Source organism: Carlito syrichta, unplaced genomic scaffold (assembly GCF_000164805.1).
Source record: "Carlito syrichta isolate Samal-C Ts95f unplaced genomic scaffold, Tarsius_syrichta-2.0.1 Scaffold305927, whole genome shotgun sequence".
Lineage (NCBI taxonomy): Eukaryota > Metazoa > Chordata > Mammalia > Primates > Tarsiidae > Carlito > Carlito syrichta.
In genome coordinates this window covers 96,763-123,902 of record NW_007250023.1, presented here as the reverse complement: position 1 = coordinate 123,902, position 27,140 = coordinate 96,763, and the positions used below count along the sequence as shown (strand labels likewise).

General features: G+C 38.3%; 1 protein-coding gene and 1 pseudogene across 1 annotated transcript in view; both read left to right on the top strand.

Moving 5' to 3' along the window:
* Window positions 1-27,140, top strand: part of ADK (adenosine kinase) — a 320,748-nt gene that overhangs the window by 257,887 nt on the left and 35,721 nt on the right. The window contains exon 7 of the mRNA XM_008062930.2: window positions 9,085-9,171. Within this exon, the coding sequence (XP_008061121.2) occupies window positions 9,085-9,171 (87 nt within the window). The remainder of the gene's footprint in view (window positions 1-9,084; window positions 9,172-27,140) is intronic.
* Window positions 20,524-22,470, top strand: LOC103265225 (annotated as a pseudogene).

Below are 27,140 nucleotides of genomic sequence, written 5' to 3'. Positions count from 1 at the left end.
AAGTCAGTTATCGTAACTCATGGGATTAGAGTGAGAATTAGATGAGATAAAATATATGAAGTATTTGGTGCAATACTTTTTAATTCAGGTAACTACAGTTTCATTCCATTGCCTGATGCATCGAATCCAAAATTTTGTCTGGCTTTCAATCTCCCTAGAAATGACTAGACCCACCAACTTGCTTTATTTCTTGCCTTACCTGATATATAAACTTTTTTTCCTCTATTCCTCTTGGGACATACTCATTTTTCTTTTTACTCTCTTCTTCATTATTCCCATGTTTAAGACCCAGCTTAAGTTCGGTCTTCCCCATCAAAGCCTCTCCAGTTCATTAAAGTCATGTTGTTCTTTCCCTTCTTTGAACTCCTGTTGCTGTTATAATGATTTGTATGATACTTCACAGATTCTTTGACATATGCTGGATTTCTCTTTCTATCTAGATTCTAAGCTCCTTGAGAAGACAGATGATATCTTAATATTTCTCCTGGATCTCTCCCTAAAAAATCTAACAAATTATGAAGAGCTCATAGCTGTTGTTCAACTACTTATTGCCTGATTGAAGAAAATAAGCTCCTGAGAATATAAAATTACATAGAGCTTAATATTTGACTGGATTTTTCCATAACATTGTTCATACTTAATTCAAACAGTAGTCACAGAAAATAGGTAGAGCAAGTATTATCTTTTTTAAATAATAAAACTGAGTTTAAGTTACATTGTGATTTGCCCAAGATTTCTTGGTGAATAGTATCATTGACCTTACCCTGCCATTTCAGTCCATCCTCTGTTGGGCTGCCAGAATAATCTTTTAAAATCAAAGATGGAATTTTGTCACTACCCAGTTTAAGACCTTCCAATGGTTTCCGATGTTACTTAGAATGGAATCCTACAAATTCCCCAAATTGACTGTACTCTAGTTACAGTGACCTTCTGTACCTTAAACACACATAGTTCATCAAGCTTGTTACTAGCCCGGGACCTCTGCACTTGAGTTTTCTACCCCGAACATACCCATCAAAATGATCTGATGGCCTGCTCCTCCTTGCCTGTGAAATCTCTGCTTAAATATTACTTTCTCAGTAAGAATATAACACCTATCTAAATTAACTCTCCCCTCCTATCACACTTAATCACATCATCCTGCCTTTTTCTCTGCGGCATTTATTAAAATCTCAAATTAGCTGGACACAGTGGCTCATACCTGCAATGCCAACACTTTGGGAGACTGAGGCGAGAGAATTGCCTGACCCCACGGTTGAGGACTAACCTGGGCAACATGGCAAAACCTCACCTCTACAATAAATAAAAACAAAATTAGCTGAGTGTGGTGGCACACACCTGTAGTTCCAGCTACTTGAAAGGCTGAGGTGGAAGGATTGCCTGAGCCCAGCAGGTTGAGACTGAGGTGACCACGAGCATGCCACTGTACTCCAGCCTGGGTGACGGAGTGAGACTCCAACTAAAAAAAAAAAAAATCTCAAGTTATCTTGTTGGTTTATTTGTTACTTGTATATTGTCTATCCCTACTAGAATGTAGACCCTATAAAAGCAGAGTTTTTATTTGTCTTAGTCATACTGTGTTCCCAGTCCTTAATAGAATACCTGACACATGACAGGCTCTTAATAAGTATTTGTTAAATAAAATAGCTAAGCCAAAACTAGACTCGTACCATGGGTTTTTTAGTCCTAATCCAGCGTACTTCCCACCATTTCATTTTCCTTGCTTTTTGTGAAAGCATTTATACCTTTGGAACTACAGTAAGAATGGATGTTAAGAATAATGACATTAAGATGTGCTGTAGGATTCTCTATTATCAACGAAAAATTTTATTCAGTTCAATAAACTAAACTAATTAAAGCAGGGATGTCATGGTATATTATTATATTATATTAAAACATTTAGAAAGAGTTCCAACTAAAAAGACTTTCTGCTTTTTCTTTCGTTAACTAGAAAATTAAATTAACTCAAAGCTCTTCATTCCCCCAAAGTCCATGTTAATTAGGATTGTTCTATAAATCTCTATTATTAGCAAAGTTTGACATCTGTTTCATTACCCTGTTTATTAGGGCAGTCTGAGCGGGGTGTCTTTGCTCATATCCTGGTATGTTTGTCCTAGTGGACAGAATAGCATTTCCTGGATTCCCTTTTTTTTCCCTATTCTTTGACATAGACATATTTCTTGCTATTAGTATAACAATTTAGCTTCCTTGTATCGTTTTCCTATATAAAAGAGAAATAATATTATTGACTTGGCTATTAAGCAAAATAATTAAATGTAAGATCTGTTTACAAGAAAAGCCTTATTGCTTTGCGTCATTATTTATGATAATGGATGATTGAAATTAACCTAAAGGTCCATCAACAAATAACTAGTTAAATAAATTATAAGCCGGGCTCGGTGGCTCAGCCTGTAATCCCATGCCTTTGGGAGGCTGAAGTGAGAGAATTGCTTGAGCCTGCGGGTTCGAGACCTGCCTGGGCAGCGAGACCTCATCTCTACAATAAATCAAAAAATCAGCCGGGCGTGGTAGCGCATGCCTGTAATTCCGGCTACTCGGAAAGCTGAGGCAGAAGGATCGCCGGAGCCCAGCAGGTTGAGGCTGCGGTGGCTGGGAGCGGCCACTTCACTCCAGTCTGGGCGACAGAGTGAGACTCCAACTCAAAATAAATAAATAAATAAATAAGTAAATAAATAAATAATATATTCATAGAATGGACTATTATGTTGCAATAAAAATTGATGAGGACATTTTACCAATATAGAAAGATTTCCAAGTTAAAAAAAATACAGTCCAGAGCAATCTGGATAGTTTGATACCTTTTTTTTTTGTGAGGGAGAAAAATAAGAATAAGTTTTGCTTGTATATGAGGGGGGACCCAAAGAAATCAGAATTTATTTATAAAAATTTGTGTATTTTTACTCGGTTAAACTTCAGTCACCTTTAAACTACTCTCCATTTCATGCACTATACCTTTTGAGATGCTTTTCTCACTGTTCAAAACAGTTTTTGAACTCATCTATTTTGATGCCTTTCAGTGCTTCTACCATTTTTTGTTTCACCTCTTCTACATCAGCAAAACGTTTCCCTTTGAGGATTTTTTTCACCTGGAGAAACAAAAAAAAGTCACTCAGACTGAGACTGCATGAATAGGAAGGGTGGGGAACAAAGGGGTCATATTATTTTGGTTAAAAACTGCCGAACACTTAGTGCAATGTATGCAGGTGCACTCGTAAACCATCCGTGGTAAAATGGGCAAACACGTTGAATGAATCTCCAAAAAAAATTCACTGAAGCCCAACACAGCCTTTCCCAACAACACTAGCTGGTACACTGATGCCAATGAGTTCCTAGAGCACTATCTAGCAGGAGAAGCCTATACTACAAGGGGCCCACCTTCCAGAAGATAATCCTGTGTTTTGGAGGGCCTCCCCCTCATACACATAGAGATATTCTGGAAGAAAGAAGTAACAGTGATAACCAGATTGGGAAGTTTCTAGAAGGAATAGAAACCAGCTGAATGGGAGAAATAGGGAGAGAGAGATTTTATAGCATACCTTTTTATATGTTTTTTATTTTTTAATCATATGTTACCTATTCAAAGAAGTTAATTTAAAAACAAACAAGTACAACTAAAAACAATGTGATTCTGGTCTGAAATCTGTACTGGATGAAAAAAATTGCTATAAAATACATTAGGACAGTTAACAAAATTGGAATATGGACTATAAATTAGATTTAAAAGGAAGTTAACTATTTCTTGGTTACATGACTGAATATTATTATTCTTAGGAAATACACACTGAAGTCTTAAGGGTAAAGGGCATAATATATGCAACCTGTGCTCAAAAGATTTGAAAGAATAAATAATTCTGTATATATGGGAGGAATAATAAGGCAAATGTGGTAAAATGTTAAAAACTGATAAATCTGCATAAATATTATATGAGAATTGTCTGTATTTTTCTTGGAACTTTTCTGTTAATTTAAAATTATTTCTGACAGGGTGCAGTGACTCACAGCTGTAATTCCAGAACTTTGAGAGGCTGACATGTGAGGATTGCTTGAGCTCAGGAGTTGGAGACCAGCCTGGGCAACATAGTGATGCCTCATCTCTACAAAAATTTTTTTTTAAATGAACCACGTGTGGTGGCATGTATCTGTAGTTGCAGCTATTCAGGAGGCTGAAGCTGAAGGATTGCCTGAACCCAGAGGGTCAAGGCTACAGTGAGCCATAATCATGCCACTGCACTCCACTTTGAGTAACAGAGACCCCACTTTGGGTGACAGAGACCCCAACTCTAAAAGAAAAACATAAAATTATTTAAAAGGTTAAACAAACAAGTGAAAATACTAATATTATGGAAATTGCCTCATTATAAGCAATGGCCAAGTTACTAGAGCCTCTTATAAGAATCTTAAGTGGCCTGATTTTTACCTAATCATACTTTTCAGTTTCTTTTTGTTCGTTTGTTTTTTGAGTCAAAGTCTCACTGTCACCCAGACTGGAGTGGAGTGGCACACTCATAGCCACCGCAGCCTCAACCTGCTGGGCTCAGGTGATCCTTCTGCCTCTGCCTTCCAAGTAGCTGGAGTCACAGGTGTGCACCACCACACCTGGCTCCTTTTTGATTTATTGTGGAGACGAGATCTTGCCAAGGTGCCCAGGCTGGTCTCAAACCCCTGAGCTCAGGCAATCCTCTCGCCTCTGCCTCTCAAAGTGCTAGTATTACAGGCCTGAGCCACCGGGCCCAGCTTAGTTTTTATTTTCTCTTAAAGTTTTTGCCATCGTTGTCTGCCTCTTCCACTCCTGTTGATGCTGAGTCAGGCAGTGGCAGAGGTATAGTCTACCCTGAAGTTGAAAAACATCTGTCTCCTGCTTCCCTTTCCATCTGCTGGATCTTCTTTAATATCTTCCCTATAATTTAGGAAGACATCAACAAAACAATGACAAAACTAACATTTTAAAATACTTTAGCTGGGCGCAGTGGCTCATGCCTATAATTCCAGCACTTTGGGAGGCTGAGGTGAGAGAATTGCCTGAGCTCACAGGTTCGAGACCAGCCTGGGCACCTTGGTGAGATCTAATCTCTACAGTAAATCAAAAATATTAGCTGGGCATGGTAGTATGTATCTGTAGTTCTAGCTACTTGAAAGGTTGAGGTGGAAGGATCCCCTGAGCCCGGCAGGTCGAGGCTGTGGTAGTCGTGAACGTGCCACTGCACTCCAGCCTGGGCAACAGAGTAAGACTCCAACTCAAAAAAAATAAAAAATAAAAATAAAATAAAATACTTTGAACAGGTCAGCCCCCTTGGGTCCCCTCCCACTGTGGAAGCTTTTCTGTCCTCTCAATAAATCCTGCTTGCTCCAAAAAAAAAAATACTTTTAACAAATTTTCTAAGGATATTAATTATCATTAGGTTGTATGTATATAATGCTAAATAGTATAATTAATTTGCTGGTGGTAAATTAATTTACCAGAAACATTTGGTGTTAGGTAGCTGAATTTTTACCATTTTTCATTTAGATATTGTAGCATTTGCAGAAACTTAACCATCTTTATTATAATTGACTTTGCATTATAGATACATGAAGATATTTTTATTCTAGGTAGATTGGCCTTTTAAGTGATTAGGTAGTGAAGCTTGTCTTATAGTAAAATGAAGAGTAAATTATTTGTATAAACTGTCTAGAGAATGTCTAAAAATGATTATTTTATATTTTAAGTAAGCTAAATTTTATTGTTTTGAATGAAGGTACCCTGGTCTTATCTAATTAGTGATATGAAATAAATCTGATAACAACTGAATTGTTAGTGTTTGTTTCCTGTCTGCTTGGGGAAGCTCATGATTGAGTGGTTTTATAGAAGTCTGGAAAATAACAATAATAACTATTCCTAATTCTTTTTCTTCTAACTTTATAAAAAGTTTGGAAAGAATTGAGAAATAATTGCTATGACTTAACTTAAAATCTTGAGTAAAAGTCTTTGATCGTTTTTCTACAATTAGGGCAGAAAGCTAGCTTCTGTACTTGTTCCCCTAACCACTCCAGGCCCATTTCATACCCAGGAAAACTAGGCCATTGAGAGTCATGTGAGCATCTTGGGCTTCATTGGCTGAATATCCATGCCTATAAGTGTATCTTCAGACTTAGTGAATGCACTTCATATGTTCATATAATAAATTGCCTAGAATGGCTATGGAATAAGGTCATGCTGGTGAGTACTCTAGTTAGTTGTGTGATTTTTTTTTTTTGATAACTCTGTAAACCAGCTTAGATCATTACATTTCAAAAAGTCAGAATGTACTAAAAATGTAATAGACTTTAAAATATTTATTGAACATTCTTCCATGACTGAGAACACATTTCAGGATCTTGCAGATTTTCATAGTCGTTATTTTGAAAGGAGTTCTCATAATATAGTGCCTAGATAATAGAACATAATGAAAACTGGGTTGTATCTGTACTGAATTTATGACACATCCTTTACATACTTATTTGTACTTGTAAGTATAAAAGGTAGAAAATAAATTCTACTTTCTATTTCAGGGAATTGAACTTTATGTGACAATGAAGGATAAAGCATCACATCCAGAAAAAAAAAAGTATAGTAAAACTGCATTTATTTAGAATTTTCAGCAATTCAGATCAAGAAGTCATGATTGCAAAGAACAAATTTCAAAATAATATCTTCTATTGTGAATTAGATACTATTCATAAATAAAGATTTGTGCAACCAAAAATGAATAACTTTTTCAAACAAAGAACTCAAGGAATTATATCTAGCTGTGGCCTACTTAGCATTTATTCATAATTATTTTCAAATCCGTAAATCTAGTAATTAATTCTTATGTTATCTAAAATGTTTTATAGACAAGTTATATTATTATTAATATAACCCTATTTACAAATAGTAATGGTATCATTAACTTTTACTTATTTAGTGCCTGTTTGTTCTTAGTTTATAGTTGTTAGTTCTCTTTATAATATAGCTCATACTTGGAAGTAATAAAATCAAATTCTTTGTAAGTATTTATAGTACAGACCTTCTAAGTCAAACTGCAAACCTTTCCCAATATTTCTAATAAAGTCTTCTTATGCTTGCACTTTTCTTTAACCTCTACAGCAGTATGTACTATATAACTTTTTTTTTTTTTGAGTTGGAGTTCTTACCCTTTTGCCCAGACTGGAGTGCAGTGGCACGCTCAGGACCACCACAGCCTCGACCAGCTGGGCTTAGGTGATCCTTCAACCTCAACCTTCCAGGTAGCTGAAGCCACAGGCATGCACCACCATGCCCAGCTGATTTTTTGATTTATTGTAGAGCTGAGGTCTTGCCAAGTTGCCCAGGCTGGTCTTGAACCTGTGGGCTCAGGCAGTCCTCTCACCTCAGCCTTCCAAAGTACTGGGATTATAGGTGTGAGCCACCATGCCTGGCCTATACTTTCTAGAAAATTTAATCCTGGATGTTTGTGCCACAATTTCTAATTAATCAAAATCTTGTTAACTTCTATGCAGGCCCTAATTTTACAAACTGTGGAAAGTTTAGATACTTAAAGAGTTTAAATAGATGTTCTGATATGGAGTTTTCTTAGCATCTGTAGTCACAGTCAAAAGAGATCACTAAATAAATAAGTCCTCTTCTTGAATATCAGTCTCTCTAGGGGGATCTTTTTTCATTAACATATCTATATTTGACTCTTGTTGAAACTAAATATTAATAACAGGTAGAAAAAGGCAGACAGAATATGCATTTTAAGATTGTTAATGTTCTTTTTAAGATATTTCTTAAGGTTCTTGTTTTTGGTTTGGGGGTTTTTTTGTTTGTTTGTTTTTTTAATCGGTCTCACTCTGTCTCCCAGGCTGGAGTGCAATGGCACATTCACAGCCACTGCAGCCTCGACCTGCTGTGCTCAGATAATCCTTCCACCTCAGCCTTCCAAGTAGCTGGAACTACAGGCATACGCCACCACGTACAACTAATTTTCTTTTTATTTATTGTAAAGACAAGGCCTCACCATATTGCCCAGGCTGGTCTCGAATCCATGGGCTCAGGTAATCCTCTCACCTCAGCCTCCCAAAGTGCTGGGATTACTGGGATTACTGGGCGTGAGCTACTAGCACTGGCCTAAGATCTTTCTTAAAGTTCTTAAGGTCTCTTTTTAATCTCTTTCTTGATCTAAAGTGAGATTGAATTTTACAAGTCTTTTGCCACATCTTCTCCTTAGGGATACAAATTTGTGCTTTCAAAAGCTCCAGCCCCCAGTAAGAAGCACTATCCAATCATTTGCAGACATCCTCTAAGCCAAATTTCATAAAAAATAACTCCATTCCACTGTCATATGCCAAGTTTAAAGTACTGAATTAAGGTACCCTGTAGTCAAAACAATCAAGCCCTGGTCCAGACTGCTCTAGGACAAGAGCCCATTGCACTGTTCCTTTTGCACTGCCCATGAATTCAGTGATAGCTTTCTCTTTTGCTAGTTGACAGATAGTTAATGACTCCTTGGCAAAAAGTAACCAGATTGCTGTAATAAGCCAACCAAAATAAAAATTCCTTGACATTGGCATGAAGCATTGTAACAGAATAGTAGTAATGTTTTTACTGTGCTATTGTGGTTTTCTGTAAAGAGACCTAAGACTCATTATATTTTTTAAATTTACAGCTCTTTAACTGTATCCAAGATTTCACTGCTGGAAATGCAGTTAGGCTTGAAGCTTTATTAGAGATCCACGATCCAATCTATACAAACACTTCCTTTAGCTTCTAGTTTCTTTTCAGTCATTTGTGCTGTCCAAAAAGGTACCGCTACCATTTACAGTCATTCCAAAAAGAAGAATGTGAATTACCTAGGTGTAACTTTTACAAGACATTTACTGCAGTATGTGTGCTGAAAATTACAAAAAGTTTCTTTGCAGATGATTTTATACCTAGTTCCCAAGTGCTCATGTACAGAATATGAAGAGTATGTCCTGTCTCTCTCTTCGAATGATGAGTGGTAAAAGAGCCTCACTTTACTGGGTGAGCTTATACTGAATGCTACAAGGGAAAATCAGTCTGCCTTTCTTTGGCTCTAATTGCAGAAAGTGAAGTCACTGCTTTTGCTGTCTTGGATCAAGACCAGAAAGAAATTGTTGACACCAATGGAGCTGGAGATGCATTTGTTGGAGGTACAGAATAATTTGTTTCATTCTTACTTAGAAGTTAAATATTTTACCCTTTGTCTCTACCTCATAGCCATGATTTATTAATTTAATTACTTTTAATTTCTTCTAAATAACTTCTAATGTTCTTTCTACATGCTACTGTCACTATGAGTATTTTAAGTGGATTTTACTGCTAAAAAATTATGTATTTGGCAAAGGTAATTTGCTATTATGCTATATACCAGTCACTTTTACAAGATTAATTGTATCGATCAGAAAATTGCATAAACAAGCTGTATCAATTACAGTATATAGTATATTCATAGCCCTTTAGATTTAAATGTTAACACAATTTTTTTCTTTAAAACAAGTATGGTGAATATTAAACAGTATGTTAATAATTAAAGATCATGCCTTTGGACTATATCCTTTGGTTAAAACAAATGTTTCAACACAGTAGTGGGTTTGTATCACACTAGGAAGGGTTACATTTTTGCCTAATTTAATCTCAGTAAGAACTGGCAAATTTTATAAAGACTGATCATTTTAGGAATGAGTAGTCAAAAATAAGATCAAAACAATTGAAAGATTTTTGGCTTGATGACTTAGATCGATCCTAAAATGTGATTCAAAAGATCTTTTGCAAAACCTAAACTCCTTCTTATTAAGTGTAGTTAATTAAGCTAGGTTATGATCTCTAGAAAGCTTTAGGTTCCTGAAAGATGGCCCCAAGAGATCTCTTCCTGATCGCTGTTACTTTCTCATAACATCAAGCAAGATAAGATTAAAAAATAAAAAGGCAAATGAATCTGACCGTTGTCCCCTTTCCCTGGAAGATAATGTGAATCATGGGAAACTTATTTGTATGATAGTTTTAACTTAATATCGTTTGTAAACAATTCTTTTATTTTAATGGTCTTCTTTACCAACATAAATTTTCATTTTTCTTTCTCTGAAACTATTTATGCCAAATCTTAAATGAACTATTAACAGTTAGGATGCCCCGTACCATATATTCTTTGGAAAGAGTACATACCACAAACAACTTTATCATCATGCTTGCATTTTTCATTTCCATACACTGAAAGCCTTTTTTTTTTTTTTTTTTTTTTGAGTTGGAGTCTCACTCTGTCGCCCAGACTGGAGTGCAGTGGCCGCTCCCGGCCACTGCAGCCTCGACCTGCTGGGCTCCGCTGATCCTTCCACCTCAGCCTTCTGAGTAGCCGGAATTACAGGCCTGTGCTACCACGCTCGGCTGGTTTTTTTATTTATTGTAGAGATGAGGTCTCGCTGCCCGGGCAGGTCTCGAACCTGCGGGCTCAGGCAATTCACTCACCTCAGCCTCCCAAAGGCGCGGGATTACAGGCTGAGCCACCAAGCCCAGCAGCCTTTATTATTAATATTAGAGTACTTTACAGCTAAGTTTCCTCTTCCATACTCTTCAGAGCTATAAATCTGTATAGGCTAGAAGTATCTTATTTTGAATTAAGCCATATTCTGTAATACATTAAGAAAACTCTAGTAATCTCTCTTAGAAATTGGTTAAACCAGGTATCTTAGTCCTGAAACTTAAACTTATACCTTGTATGTGTATTACTTAAGTACTTTAAAAATCTTTATAACAGTAAGTATTCTGTTTCTTTGACATTTAATAAGACAGATAATGAGAACATCATAGATATGTTGGTGGCCTAATTAGTTACGACTTCTGGCCCTGGAGTCTGGGTTTCCTGGCCCTGCAACAATAGATTTCCTTACAGATACCTGTAATGCTATCGGCACTAGGTAAGAACATACAGACTTTTTGAGGGGAGAAGGGGCCATTCTTAGAAATTCTGACGTACGAACAGCTAGCTACCATTTGTATTGTGGTCAGAGTAATAAATAAACTATTTTATCAAAAGCAGTTGGGATTTTTGTTAGAAGATTTTCAGCTTCTTTTTAATCCCACTTTGTTCACCTAGCCTCATTTTATATATTGTTGGGGTATAGTTAGGTAAATATAAATGAAAGAGAGCATAGAACAGGGGTCCACAAACTTTTTTTTCTTTTTGTAAACAGCCAGATAGTAAATATTTTCGGCTTTGCAACCTTCATAGGGGCTGTATTGCATATTCTTCGTGTTTTGTTTGTTTGGTTACTTATTTTTTACAACACTTTAAAAATGGGAAAACCTTTCTTAGTTCTCCCACTGTACAAAAACAGAACTCAGACCAAATTTGGTCCACAGGCTATAGTTTGCTGACCCCTTGTATAAGTATAGACAACTCACTTTATTCATTTCTAGCATATTAAGGCTCCAAACACTAGATTTCACTATATACTGTTGAAATCAGAATAGAGAAAGTAGAAGGCAGGTGGAAATTAGGCAAAACTTCACTGGTAATATCTTAATTAACCATTTTTCTCACTTTAAATTTACTCAGTTCCAGGATAATCACATCACCAAACACTGGGTCATGCAATGAGATGAACATCTTTTTTTTTTTTTTTGAGTTGGAATCTCACTCTGTTGCCCACACTGGAGTGCCGTGGCACACTCACAGCCACTCCAGCATTGACTAGCTGGGCTCTGGCAATCCTTTCGCCTCAGCCTTCCAAGCAGCCAAAACTACAGATGCGTGCTACCACGCCTGGCTAATTTTTATCTGTTGCGGAGATGAGGTCTTGCCAAGTTGCCCAGGCTGGTCTCAAACCTGCGGGCTCAGGCAATCCACTCGCCTCGGCCTCTCAAAGTACTACGATTACAGTCATGAGCCTGGTCGAGATGAACATCTTAATGTCAGTTTATCCACGGAATACTGCATTGGCATATTCAGTACATTGTATCCGTGTGAGTCAAACTACAAAATAACAACAGATAACCTTTATACAGCATCTTTTAGCCAATCAATATTTTAAGCACTTTTCACATATTAACTAATGTAATGTTCACAAAAGCTTTTTGAGGTAGATTATTTGTAACCCTATTTTACTTAGGCAAAGAGAGGTAAGGTAATATGCTCATAGTCTTATGGCTAAAGAGTCGTAGAACCGGGATTCAAAGCTAGAGAGTCTGGTTCCAGAGTCAATACTCTTACAGCACTATATTGTTTCTCTAAACATTTAGGGAAATCTCATCATTAGAACTGAAAACCACAGACCAGCCTTCCTCACAAAAGCTGCTTTTGTCACCTATTATCTGAATAGGTGACTTCGTTTATTGAAGAGAGGCTTTTGTAATCTGATAGGGTTCTGATGGCTTTAAGGTAAGATTATTGCAGAAAGGAAAGAGAAACTGAAAAGAAAGAGAGTTGAAGAACTGTAGTCCCTAGAGAGTTTGAACCAAGAGCTTTTTGCTAAGCAGTAGAATTGATTGCACTACAGAGATACAGATAGCCAGATCATAAACTTGCCTGGTTAGCATGGAATCCAAATAAGGAGAGTTACAGGAATCAACTGTTTAACAGCACCAGACTAAGTTACCTGATGGATTCATCTTACAATAGAAGCGGTGGCCTTTTTTTTTTTTTTTTTTTTTTTTTTTTTTGAGACAAGCTCTTACTCTGTCACCCAGGCTGGAGTGCAGTGGCACAATCATAAGCTCACTACAACTTCAAACTCCCATCTCAGCTTCCTAAGTAGCTGTAACTACAGGCATGTGCCACCACTCCTGGCTAATTTTTTTTTTTTTTTAAATAGAGACAGGATCACTATGTCACTATGTTGCCCAGACTGATCTTGAACTTCTGGGTTCAAACGATTCTCCCATCTCAGCCTCCCAAAGTGCTGGGATTAAAGGTATGTGCCTCCACATCTGATAAGATGGTCTTGTTAGTTAGAAATACTAAAAATCCATTGGTTGAAAACCTCTGCTCTCATCTCCCCAACAGCAAGAGCCTTTTTACTGGGATTAGAATAACTGCAGCTATTCAAGACTTTCTCTACCTTAAACATGAATTTCCAAGAGGCAGTGGCAACTTGTACATTTACTATGTAGTTGCTTTTTCCTTGCTTTGTTGTCTGATTAACATATCTTCTTTCTGATTGACACTTTCTATCTTTGGATAGTTAATATATTCATCCTGTTACTTTCACATTTTGCTGGCCTAAGAGTATTTCTGTCTTTTGTGACTTTGCATATCTATATTTGTGGTAATTTAATTCTCTGAAGGACAATAATTTTCTTTCTACAAATTTTAAGTTTTTGGACAAAGCATCACTCCAGCTACCATGTGCTAATTACCAGAGTGTCATGTGTTCCTTTTAGCCAGTTAAAAGATATATAACTACATCATGAATTTTCATGTATAATTCAAAAGTGAGTACCCCAAATGTACATAAATTAAATTCATAGTTCCATCTCAAGGATTTAGTGACAGTGACAAATCCCTCTAGCCTCTACAAGCATGCCTCCTTGTTCTGTGTGGAGGTCTTAAGCGCTCTGTAACATTTGCTCTTTATTTGTCGCTGGCCAGCCCTGATGGAACTAATCTTTTCACATTCTTCTTCAAAAGCCCAAGTGCTAGGATTGTACCCTTGGAAATGGAGACAATTCTATAATCTCTGAGTATGATTTCCTAATTTCCCAGGTCAGGAGAAAATTTCTTCCTGTTGTCCTGCTGTGCTTTGTCACAGCAGGTCTGCCTTTTCATTTGGAACCCTCTTTGTCACTGCCATAGTAACAAATGGAAACATTGAGAACATTTTGTGACAGGCACTGTCATTGTTCCCGGTGAAATCTCTTCCCCTGTGTCTTCCCAGTAAATGAAACTGAGAAGAAAAATCATAACAAATAACATGAAAGAGGACCTAATCAATATGTTCCCACTGGGCTGTCAATACCAGCCTGTGTTAATCTAATATGATTTAGTCATGTTTTATGGCAGTTGTAGGAATATGGACAGGCCCTACAAATCATCTGTAGACTGAAAATGAGTACACCTTTGACAGATTATGTCTTGGCACTATATACAACTCTCAGATAAAAGACTATAGACCTCCCTCAAGGACCAATGTTCTCAGGATTTTTTTTTTTTTTAAACCTTCATTAAGTGTGCTTAAAAGCCATATGTAACTTGGAACACTTTATTTTGAGTGATAGTAAAGTAATTGTGCTGCCTCAGAGCACTTTTTATTTTAAAAATTCTTATGACAGCTTTAGCAGGGAAAATGTATTACTCTAAAAAAGACTACCTATGATATGCAAATGACTCATAAAGCCACTTAACAATCACAATGTAAACAATTCTCCTATTTCCCATCTAATCTAAAGGAGCATTAATTTCACTCTCTAATTCATGTTTAGAAAAGAATATTGATTTTAAAAAACGTTGCTTCCAGAACAAGGATGCCACTTCCTCTTCATGTAGCACCTGTCTGTACTTCTGAGAGCCACAGAGATTCTCTAATTATTTTTATATTTTCTATCCTCACCTTGTTTATTTGCTTCCTCTGCCATTCTTTTTAATTGCTATTTCATTGTGCTATGCATGGAAGTGGTACAGAATTCTTGTGATTTTTTCTTTCTACACCACCCCCTTCCTTTGCTCTCCAACTCAGAAGACTAGAAAATAACTCAGTGGGTGTTAAATATATCGTTAATAACACTTCTTCACTCAAAAACCAAAACCTTCACATGACCTACTCTCTGCTGTGGATTTACTTGATGGTAACCAAGATGATAGTTGCCTACTGCTAAATAACTCCACATCAACAACTACTCCCTTCCTTGTCTTTTTACTCTAGTAAGACATCTGCGTTTTATTTCTTAAGCAGAAATTTTCCTTAAAACCATCAAATGAAGTATGGAATTGACTTAGTCATTAGGATTGTGAAACAGTCACCATAGTTGGCAGTTCAGGTCCATGCAAGGGACAGGAAGAGATAGCCATGCTCTTGCACAGTCATAGGATGTTTCTTTATGTGCTACACTAATGTTACATAGCCAGAGTCTTAGATAAGCTGAAGTTGGACCAACACCAAATTTCACAAACCCTGGCTATGATTATTTGAGGCTTTGTTAGTTAAAAGAGGTAAAGAGACATGATTTTTTGTTTTTAAATCACTTTGATTCATATGAAATACAGGATGATATTAGGGTGAAGTCTGCAGTTTCTCATAAACATGAATGTTTCCTCAAAGATCTAATATATTATGAATGGTCTACATCTAGAAGCAATTGTAAATAGATAATGGAATTCAAAGGACTTTGTCTTCTAGGGCTGTGGAGAAGCAGAGACCACATGTAGGCTATCAGACTCCAAAGCTCAAATGTGAACCTTAAGTTTTCTGTATTTGAAGATTATTGAGAAATGTTTATTCCAAGTAAATGATGTTGATGTGAAAATTTTTATTTAGTGGCAGAGGTCCAGAGGAAATATGTGTAAAATTTCTGAAGTTCATTTCCTTAGATTGTGACTTAACAAAATATATGTGCGTCAGTTTCCTGACCTTGAATATTAGTGAGCCAATTGGAAATAATTTGACTCATATAATAGTCCCAGCTGCTATTTCATGGATCTGGTAATTTTTACCTATCTTATCTGTCTGAATCATACAACATGTATCAATTAGCTTTTGCTGCATAACTTAACCACCTCCAAAACTTAGTGATCTAAAATAATTCATCTACTTAGCTTCACAAATCTGTGTGTTGGCAGCTGGGCCTTTATTCAGCTGGACAGTTCTTCTGATCTTGAAGTTTGAAGAGATTACATAATTTACCCAAACGCACACTGAAAGCTCAAAACTTGATTCAAACTCATAATATGACCCCAAAATTCTTACCCTTAACCATTTTGCTATACTTTCTTTCATTACTACATTATGTTATCTTCCCCTCCAAATGAAGAGAAATAGCCCATGTGATTTTATAAATACTAGTCTGTGGACTGATGCTGGACTATAACATAACACAGTCTTTGTCAGTCAATATCAAAATGTAAAAAGATAGGGGTAATACAGTAAATTTTCATAAAGCTAAATGTATCAATTTTAAATCTTGCCCCTCATACTTTGGTGGAATTAAATTTCCTTTCTTTATGAATAATGTTGGTAATAGTGGATATGTAAAAATGTTCTTACCCATCAAAGTTAAAATTTGGCAATCCTATATTTATCCCTAAAGTCTTTTGGAGAAGTTTCAATGTTCTGTGAAATCCAGAAGTCTGGGATTTATTGATCAGCCATACTTATTTATTAATTCTACAAAATTATTTGGCTAGTTTTTTCATGACACTAAAATAAAGAGTAGTGATGATTTGAATGCTGTTAATTTTTAGCTTATCTAATATCTCATTTCTTCATATAAAACCTCCTGAATGATATCTTGGTAAGTGGGAATAAAATAGTTACAGAACAATAAGTATAATATGGCATCATATTATACTTATTATATATACATTTTACATAAAATATAAATGATGCCATTTATATTTTGTTAAAAATGACCTTATATGTGTTTGTATGTATATTTATAAATGCATATAAAAGTGCCAAGAAGAAACACAGCAAACAGTTAACAGTGGATATACTAGGAGGAGAGTGGATGAGATAATCACTTTTTCCTCTATATGTTTTAATGATATTTGAATTGTTTTACAATTTGCCTTCAATAGGCAGGCTGAGGCAGTAGTGCGAGAAAGCATAAGAAGTTTGCTGTAAAGCACTAAATAAATTATTGCAGATATGGGAAGACTCACTTTAGATATAATGGTTATAATGGTCAAACTTCTTTATTTTTATTTTGTGTGTGTGTGTTGGAATCTCACTCTGTCGCCCAGGCTACAGTGCAATGGCAAGATCATGGCTCACCACAGCCTGACTTCCTGGACTCAGAAGATCCTTCTGCCTCAGCCTCCCAAGTAGCTGGGACTACAGACATGCACCATAATGTGTGGCTAATTTTTTTTTTTTTTTTAGAGACAAGATCTTGCTATGTTGCCTAGGCTGGTCTCAAACTCCTAGGATCAAGTGATCTTCCCACCTTGGCCTCCCACATGCTGGGATTATAGGTGTAAGCCATCAGGCCTAGTCCAAACTGATTTTTAATAAATTCTCAGTTTTTTGTTCATTATTCTAGGTGAGTGATTTTTTTCAATGGTGATGTTTTTCTGCATTTACAAGAGGGCAGGTAGAATGTTTACTTGAGTACCTTTCATCAAACTCAATAGCTAATGCAGTTTCTCTAGAAAGTAGACAACTCCTCATTCCAACTCTTTTGCATGCTATGCATCAATCTGTATTGTTTGTTTGGGGTTTTTTTGTTTTGTTTTTTGAATTGTAGTCTCACTCTGTAGCCCAGGCTGGAGTGCAGTGGCATGCTCGTGGCCACCGCAGCCTCGACCTGCTGGACTCAGGTTACCCTTCCGCTTCAGCCTTCCAAGTAGCTGGAACTACAGGCACAAGCCACCACACCCAGCTAATTTTTTGATTTATTGTAGAGATAAGGTCTCACCAAGTTGCCCAGGCTGGTCTCGAACCCATGGACTCAGGCAATCCTCCCAAAGTGTTGGAATTACAGGCATGAGCCACCATGCCCGGCCCAATTTTTATTGTTAAGGTGATGATATTGTTAAGGTGATGACTAACTTAGAGCAAGCCAGGATACTCTAGAATTTTCTTTAATCAAAGTATTCAGACACAAATATGGCATTGACAGTTTTATGTGTCTAGGTCATACTGTGCTACAAAAATCTTTAAGTGTGATAAAGATGCTAACTGCTTATTTTTTCTACAAAGACATGTTTTAAAGCATTTTATAATTGCTTTATTACTTCCTTAAAGTTGATTTTTCAAAAAATCATGCATTTCTTTTGCTGATATGAATACGGATCCCTGTCTCTTTACATTGGTTTTGGCTCTAATTGTATTCTAGTAGTAACCTGATTATTAGAGTAGGAAAAAATCTGAAAAACCCTTAGCCATATATTTAGCAAGTCACAACCTTGAAATCTTGGTCTACGTGAAAACATCGTTAAAAGTGCTTGGCTATTAGTACTAGAGGAAAGTTTTAATAAAAGCTAATTAAGCTACAATACTCCCAAGTGGTTAACTGATTTAAGGGGCTACATTTCTGGTACTTCTAATTATCCTCTGATGGCTTTACTTAGTGTTTCACAACCATGACAGATGACAATGAAAAACTGCGGTGAAATTCATCCACCCTGACACTGTGCTAAGCACCAGCTTCTCCCTCTCCAAGTAAAATCAATACTCTGTTTGAGTAAACACGTTTACAGCTTTATTAGGATGTCTTGCTTGTTCTGTAACAGCTACTTGAAGCTGTGGTAACAAATCGACTCAACTCAGTTAAACCTAGAGAGCTGGGTAAGAGACCTATCGATAAGGTTGTTATAAAAATAAACTGCAGGAGATCAGAAAGCTGGAGCAAACAGTCTGGTAAATGTCAATATTTTTCCTTTCAGAGGATGACAAAAATGGTGAGATCATGTAGAAAGTCTTTTTCCCCCCTTAAAAATGTTACTTGTTTCAATTGAATAAAGCATTTCTACCTTTTGTGCACAGCTCTTCTGAATGAAAATTTCACTTTCTAATTCCCATGTGCATCTGAACCAGGAAGTTGATATAAATACTTGGTATTTTTCATGCCATTTCAGGTTCTCTATATTCTTTCATATTTGGAGACAAATTTTGGTCTTCACTGACTTTATACAATAACCGTATCCAAGTTATCTGGAAATCTGTGGTGGCTCAGTCTTAACTTCTTTTTATTAATGAAACAACTTTTTTGTCATCTGCATTTGGGAAGTCATTTCAGTGCAGTGTTCACTCTTGATCTAATATCTGTGAGACTACTGTTGTACCTTCAGAATTAGGCCTTCCATGTTTTTGCATGTAAAAGGAGCAAAGAGTATTAGCTTTACATAGTCTGCATAACCTCCTAACTAGTGGTGGTACATATAAAATGTCTGTTACCTATTAGGAACAAGCCTCCACAGTGGGTATAGCTCTACCAAACGAGGACTCATATACCCTTGCTTAGATGTTCACAGGTTACTCAAAGAACTAACATCTGGCAGGAAATTCCCACTTCAATTTGGCTAGCTTAGACTGTCCAGATGTGACAAAGTAATGATTTCCCCTTGCTGCAAAGTGCTCAGATGTAAACTTTTTTCTTTTGTTTTCTATGTAGTCTAGTTATTAAAGTTTTGTTTTGTTTTGTCTTCATATTGACTACCAATTAGTCATGAACTCAAATAACAACTTGCGACCCATATGTTAGAAAACAGATTTTTCAGGGAAGAGGAAATTAACAGACATGAAATTTTGAAATAACTTAAAAAGCTACTGTGCCTGCCCAGGGTAAGGTCTGACCTAACAGGTATTTGCATAATGAAAACCAAAGCTTAAGTGGTGTCAGATGGTGTAGTGGCTGACATGTACAGGAAGTAAATTCAGAGTAAACGTTCCTTTAAGATAGCACATCACAACACAACACATAAAGTGAGCAAATGAGAAGCAACGTGTAATATTTAGGCAAGTGATCAGCACTACATCTAGGAGGATGACTTTATTGTCTCATAGCTATAGGTATAAGAATAACTTACTATTCCTTCTTTGTGGTGACTGAAAATGAAAACTTATCAACTTCTATTAACATGGCGTGGGACATTGTATTTCAATTAAAAACCAAAAAAACTAACTTAAAAATGCCCCTAATTCAGGAACAAGGCTCCTAAACAGTAATACAAAGCAATATGTTGTATTTATATAGATAAGGTACCATTTTCACTCCAATCTCTTTCTAAATACTGCTTTAAAAATCATTCTTCTGGGGGGAGGGAGATGGGATTAACAGTCGCAAATATCTGTCTGGGGATGGGGAAACACCTCTTATCAACAGGGTGCCTGAATGAAACGTCATTGTACACCTAACCCTTAACTGTACCCCACAAAACCATAATAAAAAATATTGATTATGAAAAAAAAAAAAGGAAAAATCATTCTTCTTTATGGAACATAAATGTACAAAACTGAGTCAGAACTTGATTTTAAACCTAACGTGTGATCTTTTGAGGTGATTCCCAAAACAAAAATTTAGCATATGCTTCTGCTTCTAAAGTCAAACATCAAAAACTAAAAAAGTAAATAACGTCCCCCGCGCTTCTGTGCATTTGAGATACTGACCCTGACTTAATATTTCCGAGAGGTCTCTGTAACAGGCTGCTTAATCGGCACCTTTCATTTGAATGATGAAAAGGTGTCATCATTCCATCATAAGTTCAGGGGCTCACTTCCAAGCTCATGTCAGGCCCATTCTGCAGTTTTTTCGCTTTCCTTGGGCCTGACTTTCTTCACGTGAGGACTTCTGAATAAGCTACAGGTTTCACATCTGACATGAGCCACAAAACAAAATGTGGGAGTGGAGAGAAAATGACGTCCACAGAGTATAGTATCTACAGCCAAGCTGGAACCCAGTAGGGCTCCAGTGCTTACACTGCCCAGCCTGCTCAAGGTTATGCACAGACCACCCAGGCATATGGACAGCAAACCTGTGGAGCCTACGGACAGCCCACTGCAACTTCAGGACCTGGAAAAATAGATAAAGTTAAGCACCAGTCAGCTATACCCAGGCTCAGACCACTGCAAGCTATGGGCAGACAGCCCATGCAACTTCTTGTGGACAGCCTTCCTCTGGTTACACTACTCCAGCTGCTGCCCAGTTGTACAGCCAACCTGTCTAGGGCTACAGCACCAGTGCTTATGAGACCACCACTGTTACAGTCACTACCACCCAGGCCTCCTGTGCAGCTCAGTCTGCATATGGCATCCGGCTGCTTATCCAGCCTATGGACAATAGCCAGGAGCCACACCTATAAGACCACAGGATGATAACAAGCCTACTGAGACTAATCAACCTCAGTCGAGCACAGGGGGCTACAACCAGCCCAGCCTAGGGTCAGACAGCAACTGCAGTTATCCCCACATACCTGGGAGCTACCCCATGCGTCTAGTCACTGCAGCTCCATCTTTTTCACTTACCAGCTCTTCCTCTACACAACCGACTCGTTATGATCAAAGCAGTTACTCTCAACAGAATGCCTGTGGGCAACCAAATAGCCGTGGACAGCAGAGTAGCTATGGTCAACAGAGCAGCTATGGGCAGCTGCCTCCTACTAGTTACTCCCACCCCAAACTGGATCCTACAGCTGGGCTCCCAATCAATATAGCCAGCAGAGCAGCACTATGGGCAGCAGACTTCATTCCAACAGGACCACCCCAGTAGCATGGGCGTCTATGGGCAGGAGTCTAGAGGATTTTCCAGACTAGAAGAAAACTGGAACATGTGTAGCCCTGATAACCAGGTCAGGGGAAGAGAGGGGTTTGATCATGGAGACATGAGCAGAGGTGGGCAGGGAGGAAGATGCGGTGGAATGGGCACAGGAGAGTGAGGTGGCTTCAAATGGCCTGGTGGTCCCGTAGATGAAGCTCTTGATCTAGGCCCATCTGTAGGTCCGGATGAAGACTCTGACAACAGTGCAACTTATGTTCAAGGATTAAATGACAATGTGACTGTAGATGATCTGGCTGACTTCTTTAAGCAGTGTGAGGTTAAGATGAGCAAGGAACTGGGCAACCATGAACCACATCTACCTAGACAAGGGAACAGGAAAGCCCAAAGGTGGTGCTACAGTGTCCTATGAAGACCCACCAACTGCCAAGTGCATTTTCAAGGAAACAAACTTAAACTTGTTCTTGCTTATAAGAAGCCTCCAATGAACAGCATGTGGGGGTGGTATGCCACCACGTGAGAACAGAGGGATGCCACCAGCACTCTGTGGAGGTTCAGGGGACCCAGGCAGTCCTGGTGGACCCATGGATCACATGGGAGGCTGTGGAGGAGACCAAGGAGGCTTCCCTCCAAGAGGGCCCCAGGGCTCCTGAGGGAACCCCTCTAGAGGACTGGCAGTGTCCCAATCTGGGTGTGGAAACCAGAACTTCTTATGGAGAACAGAATGCAACCAGTGTAAGGTCCTGAAGCCTGAAGGCTTCCTCCTGCCACCCTTCCCCCCCCAGGTGGTAATCATGACAGTGGTGGGCCTGGTGGCATACAGGGAGGAACACATGGCTTCATGGACCATGGAGGTCCCGGTGGAATGTTCAGAGGTGGCTGTGGTAGAGACAGAGGTAGCTTTCAAAGTGGCTAGGGCATGGACCTAGGTAACTTCGGTGGAGGGAGACGAAGTAGCCCTGGGGTGAGGTTGGGGGGAGACTGGACCTTTGATGAAACAAATGGGAGGAAAAAGAAGTGAGCATGGAGGACCTGGAAAAACAGATAAAGTTAAGCACCATTAGGAGTGCAAAAACTGGCCCTACTAGACTCAGAGACCCACAGAACATCATTGACTACCAGATTTTTTAATTTTTTATCTTTTTTTTTTTTGAGTTGGAGTCTCACTCTGTCACCCAGACTGGAGTGCAGTGGCCGCTCCCAGCCACCGCAGCCTCAACCTGCTGGGCTCCGGCGATCCTTCCGCCTCAGCCTTCCGAGTAGCCGGAATTACAGGCATGCGCTACCATGCCCGGCTGATTTTTTAATTTATTGTAGAGATGAAGTCTCGCTGCCCAGGTGGGTCTCGAACCCGCGGGCTCAGGCAATTCGCTCACCTCGGGATTAGAGGCTGAGCCACCGAGCCTGGCCAGATTTATTTTTTAAGACAGAAATTTTTTTTTTTTTGGAGTTGGAGTCTCACTCTATCACACAGACTGGAGTGCAGTGGCATGCTCAGGGCCACCATAGCCTCGACCTGCTGTGCTCAGGGGATCCTTCCACCTCAACCATCCAAGTAACTGGAACTATAAGCATGCACCACCATGCCCAGATAATTTTTTGATTTATTGTAGAGACGAGGTCTCGCCAATTTGCCCAGGCTGGTCTCAAACCCCTGGGCCCAGGCAATCCTCTTGTCTCTGCCTTCCAAAGTACTGGAATTACAGGCATGAGCCACCATGCCTGGCTCAGAAAATGTTTTAAATGTATAATTCCATATTTATAATGTTGGCCACAACATTATGATTATTTCTTAACTGTACTTTTGAATTTTTCACCATTTATGAAGAAACATTAAAAGTTAAATGGTAGTGTGCTGAGTTTATTTTCCTTCTTTTAAAGATGGTTGTTTAACTAAGACTTAACAATGGGCACCTTGTGAGCATACTCAGTGTCATTGTGGAGAACCGAAAGGGTCTCTAACTATAACAATGTTGTGATTTTTTAAAAATAAAATTCCAAGTGTTTATAAACAGAAAAATTTAAAAATGTGGTTAGGGACAAATGGGGGTTCATTTCATTTCATTTCATTCTGATTCAGATAAGATCTCATTTGAAAACAGTTACACTACTGTAAGTAGTTTGAGAACCATAAAATATGATTTAAAAGTTTTTTCTTTTCAGCACCATTCTAAGCAATATAGCTAAAAACAAAAAGACTCATCAGAACAAAGTCATACCTGTTGTAATAAGGAGGTGATAGTAAGGTTGTTTATATGAGTCTGTACTTCTACCCTAATTCATAAGGAAGATAATTTTGTTATTATTTAACTCAGTCTAAAAACCTGCATTTGATCAGCTGATAATATTTAATAGCAGGATGATTCTAAAATTTTAAGAGCATTTGATGACAGAAACTAATTTTTAATATATCATTCATTTTGTGGGCTAGAAATAAAACATATATCTAAACTCTATAAAACATCAATGTTAACTGGATAATTAAATGAAAAATAAATTATGAGCCTGTGTTCGTGTTTTAATTTGAGAATTCATCTGAAGAGATAGTAGCTGTTAATTTGATAACCATGTTGCTAATTTTTGTTTGTTTTATTCAGACCTCTGCTAATATTGAATAGCCTTACAACACCAGAGGCTACATTTCATATGAATTATCATCTAGTTTAGAATGTTGTGTCTAGTGACTTTTTTTTTACCACAGTGAAGATTCTGCTAGGTCCTAAGGTTGGCTGGGCATTGCATGAGTGCTACCCACATGTGATTTGATTTATTTAGAAATTATACTAATTGCAAGGCCTGTATAAATAACTCATAAAAATTATGATATCTCAGTTCTAAAGTCTAGGAGTAACAGATTCTTGCCTGTCAAAAAGGACAAATAAACAAATAACAAAAAAAGACAGCAAAAATTGTTGGGGATTTTCTCTGTCTTTGAAATGCTGTGTCACCTGTTTATCTTTCCATGTAGTTCTAAGCCAAATTCTACCCTGAGTTAAGCCGTAAAGTAGCAGGCTGTAAAGTTTTGTTACATAAGAGAGCACCTTATATAGAGCTCATTTTTAGCATTTGTCAAAAGATAAAGAAATTGGTCTTTCATAGTTGTATTTAGATCATTATTCCGTATTAAAGTATTCAAAAACAGGAAAAATAAAAGATGTGGATTTATGACTATAATATATTATTTGTTTTGGAGTTTTTTTTAAGTTAATGTTGCTGTGTCATCTAGGCTGCTGTGCAGTGGCATGATCATAACTCACAGTAGCCTTGAATTACTGGGCTCAAGGGATCCTCCTGCCTCAGCCTCCCTAGTAGCTGGGACTACAGGTGTAGTCCCATGCCCTTCTAACTTTTTTATTTTTTGTAGAAACAAGATCTTGCTATGTTGCTCAGGCTGATCTCAAACTCCTGCCCTTATGCAATTCTCCTGTCTCAACCTCCAAAGTGCTGGGATTGCAGATGTGAGCTACTGTGCTTGGTCTATCTTATTTTTTATGTGCGCATTTCAAAATTTCCACAATACAGCAATTTATTTCTTTCTATTCAGTTTTCCTGAGAATGACAGTTATGTGAGAGAACTTGTTGGCATGGGGCAGGAGGCATATAGTAGGGCAGCCTTTCGTTAGCTTCAAGGCACTGTGTCATCTGACTCTTTTGGACAAAAGGAACATAAATCTATTTCACCTAGTTCAGGTTAAGGAAATTTTTTTTTTTAAGGAAGACATTATAGCATAGTGGTTAAGACATTAGCTCAATTGATGTAGTTTTGACCACCATTAACTGGTTGTGGGCTTCTGTGCCTGCTTGTGCACAACAGCATTACCTTAGTGGTCTGGGACTTCCTTCTAATCCCCACTGGAGCAGCTTAGAGTGCACACTTGCGGGGTTCATCTTCTGCCCTCTGCACTACCCTAGAAGGCTCAAAACAGACAGAAAACTTGGGAAATCCCCAGAGCCCCACCATCAGGCCTAGACTGACTGAGCACTCTCTTGGAGTAACATTCACCAAGGAGAAACCCTACAGCCACCATTATAGTTGGCTTTCTCCCACCAGCACCGCCTTCTGGCCAGAGGTCAACAGTGCAGTCAACCACATTGGATATAATACTTCAGCTTTGAGGAAGGCCTCATCCCAGCTAACACCTTTCAAACAACTCTGACCACTCAGGATGTCCCGAGCCAGTGCAAGTACACAGCACAGGGTTGCTACGTCTGGCAACTGAGAAACTCACCACACAAAGAGAGCCTATAGTGCCTACATCAGCCCCTGTAACCCTCAAATAAGAAGAAATTGTCTACCCAAATGAGGAGCCAGAAACATAATTCTGACAATAAGAAAAAACAAAGCTCTCCAACACCCTCAAAAAACCATACCAACTCTTTAGCAACAAACTCTAACCAAAATGAAATTTTTGAAATTCCAGATATAGAATTCAAAAGGTTGATGATAAGCTAGGCACAGTGGCTCAAACCTGTAATCCCAGCACTCTGGGAGGCCGAAGTGAGGGAATTGCCTGAGCCCACAGGTTCAAGAACAGCCTGGGCAACTTGGTGAGACCTTGTCTCTACAATAAATCAAAAAAATTAGCCAGGTGTGGTAGCATGTGCCTGTAGTTCCAGTTACGTGGAAGGCTGAGGCAGAAGGATTGCCTGAGTCCAGCAGACTGACATTGGGGTGGCCGTGAGCTTGCCACTGTACTTCAGTCTGGGCAATAGAGCAGGATTCTGACTCAAAAAAAAAAAGGCTGATGATAAAATTGGTCAGTAAACTTCAGGATAAAATTGAAAACCATTGAAAACCAACATAAAGATATTAAAACAAACTGTTCAGGACATGGATGAAAAATTCTCCAAAGATATAGACACCTTATTAAAAAAAAAAAACTGAAATTCTGTAAATGAAAGAAGCAGTTAGGGAAGTACAAAATGCAGTGGAAAGTTCTAATAGTTGACTAGAACAAGCAGAAGAAAGGATCTAAGAACTTGAAGACAAAGCCTTTGAATTAACCAGACAACAATAAAGAAAAAAGAACATAGAAGCCAGGCTCAGTGGCTCAGTCTGTAATCTCATGCTTTGGGAGGCTGAAGTGAGTGGATTGCCTGAGCCCACAGGTTTGAGACCCGCCTAGGCAAGTTGGCGAGACCTCATCTCTACAATAAATCAAAAAATTAGCTGGGCATGGTAGCACGCACCTGTAGTTCCAGCTCCTCGGAAGGCTGAGGCGGAAGGATCGCCAGGGTCCAGCAAGTCAAGGCTGCGGTGCCCGGGAGCATGCCACTGCACTCCAGTCTGGGTGACAGAGTGAGACTCCAACTCAAAAAAAAAAGAAAGAAAGAAAGAATTAAGAGAACAGGACAAAGTCTTCAAGAATGTGGGGTTATGTAAAACATCCAAACTGAAGAATCATAGGTATTCCTATGAGGTATTCTATGAGAAGAGAAAACAACAGGTTTGAAAACCTATTTGAGGGAATAATGGAGGAAAACTTCCCAGCTTTGCCAGAGTTCTAAACATCCAGATGCAAGAAACCCAAAGAACCCCCAGAAGATTCATAGCAAAAAGATCATCCCCAAGACATGTAATCATCCAGCTATGCAAAGTTAATGTGAATGAAAGAATTTCAAGAAAAGTGAAGCCGGGCTCGGTGGCTCAGCCTGTAATCCCGCGCCTTTGGGAGGCTGAGGTGAGTGAATTGCCTGAGCCCGCGGGTTCGAGACCCGCCTGGGCAGCGAGACCTCATCTCTACAATAAATCAAAAAA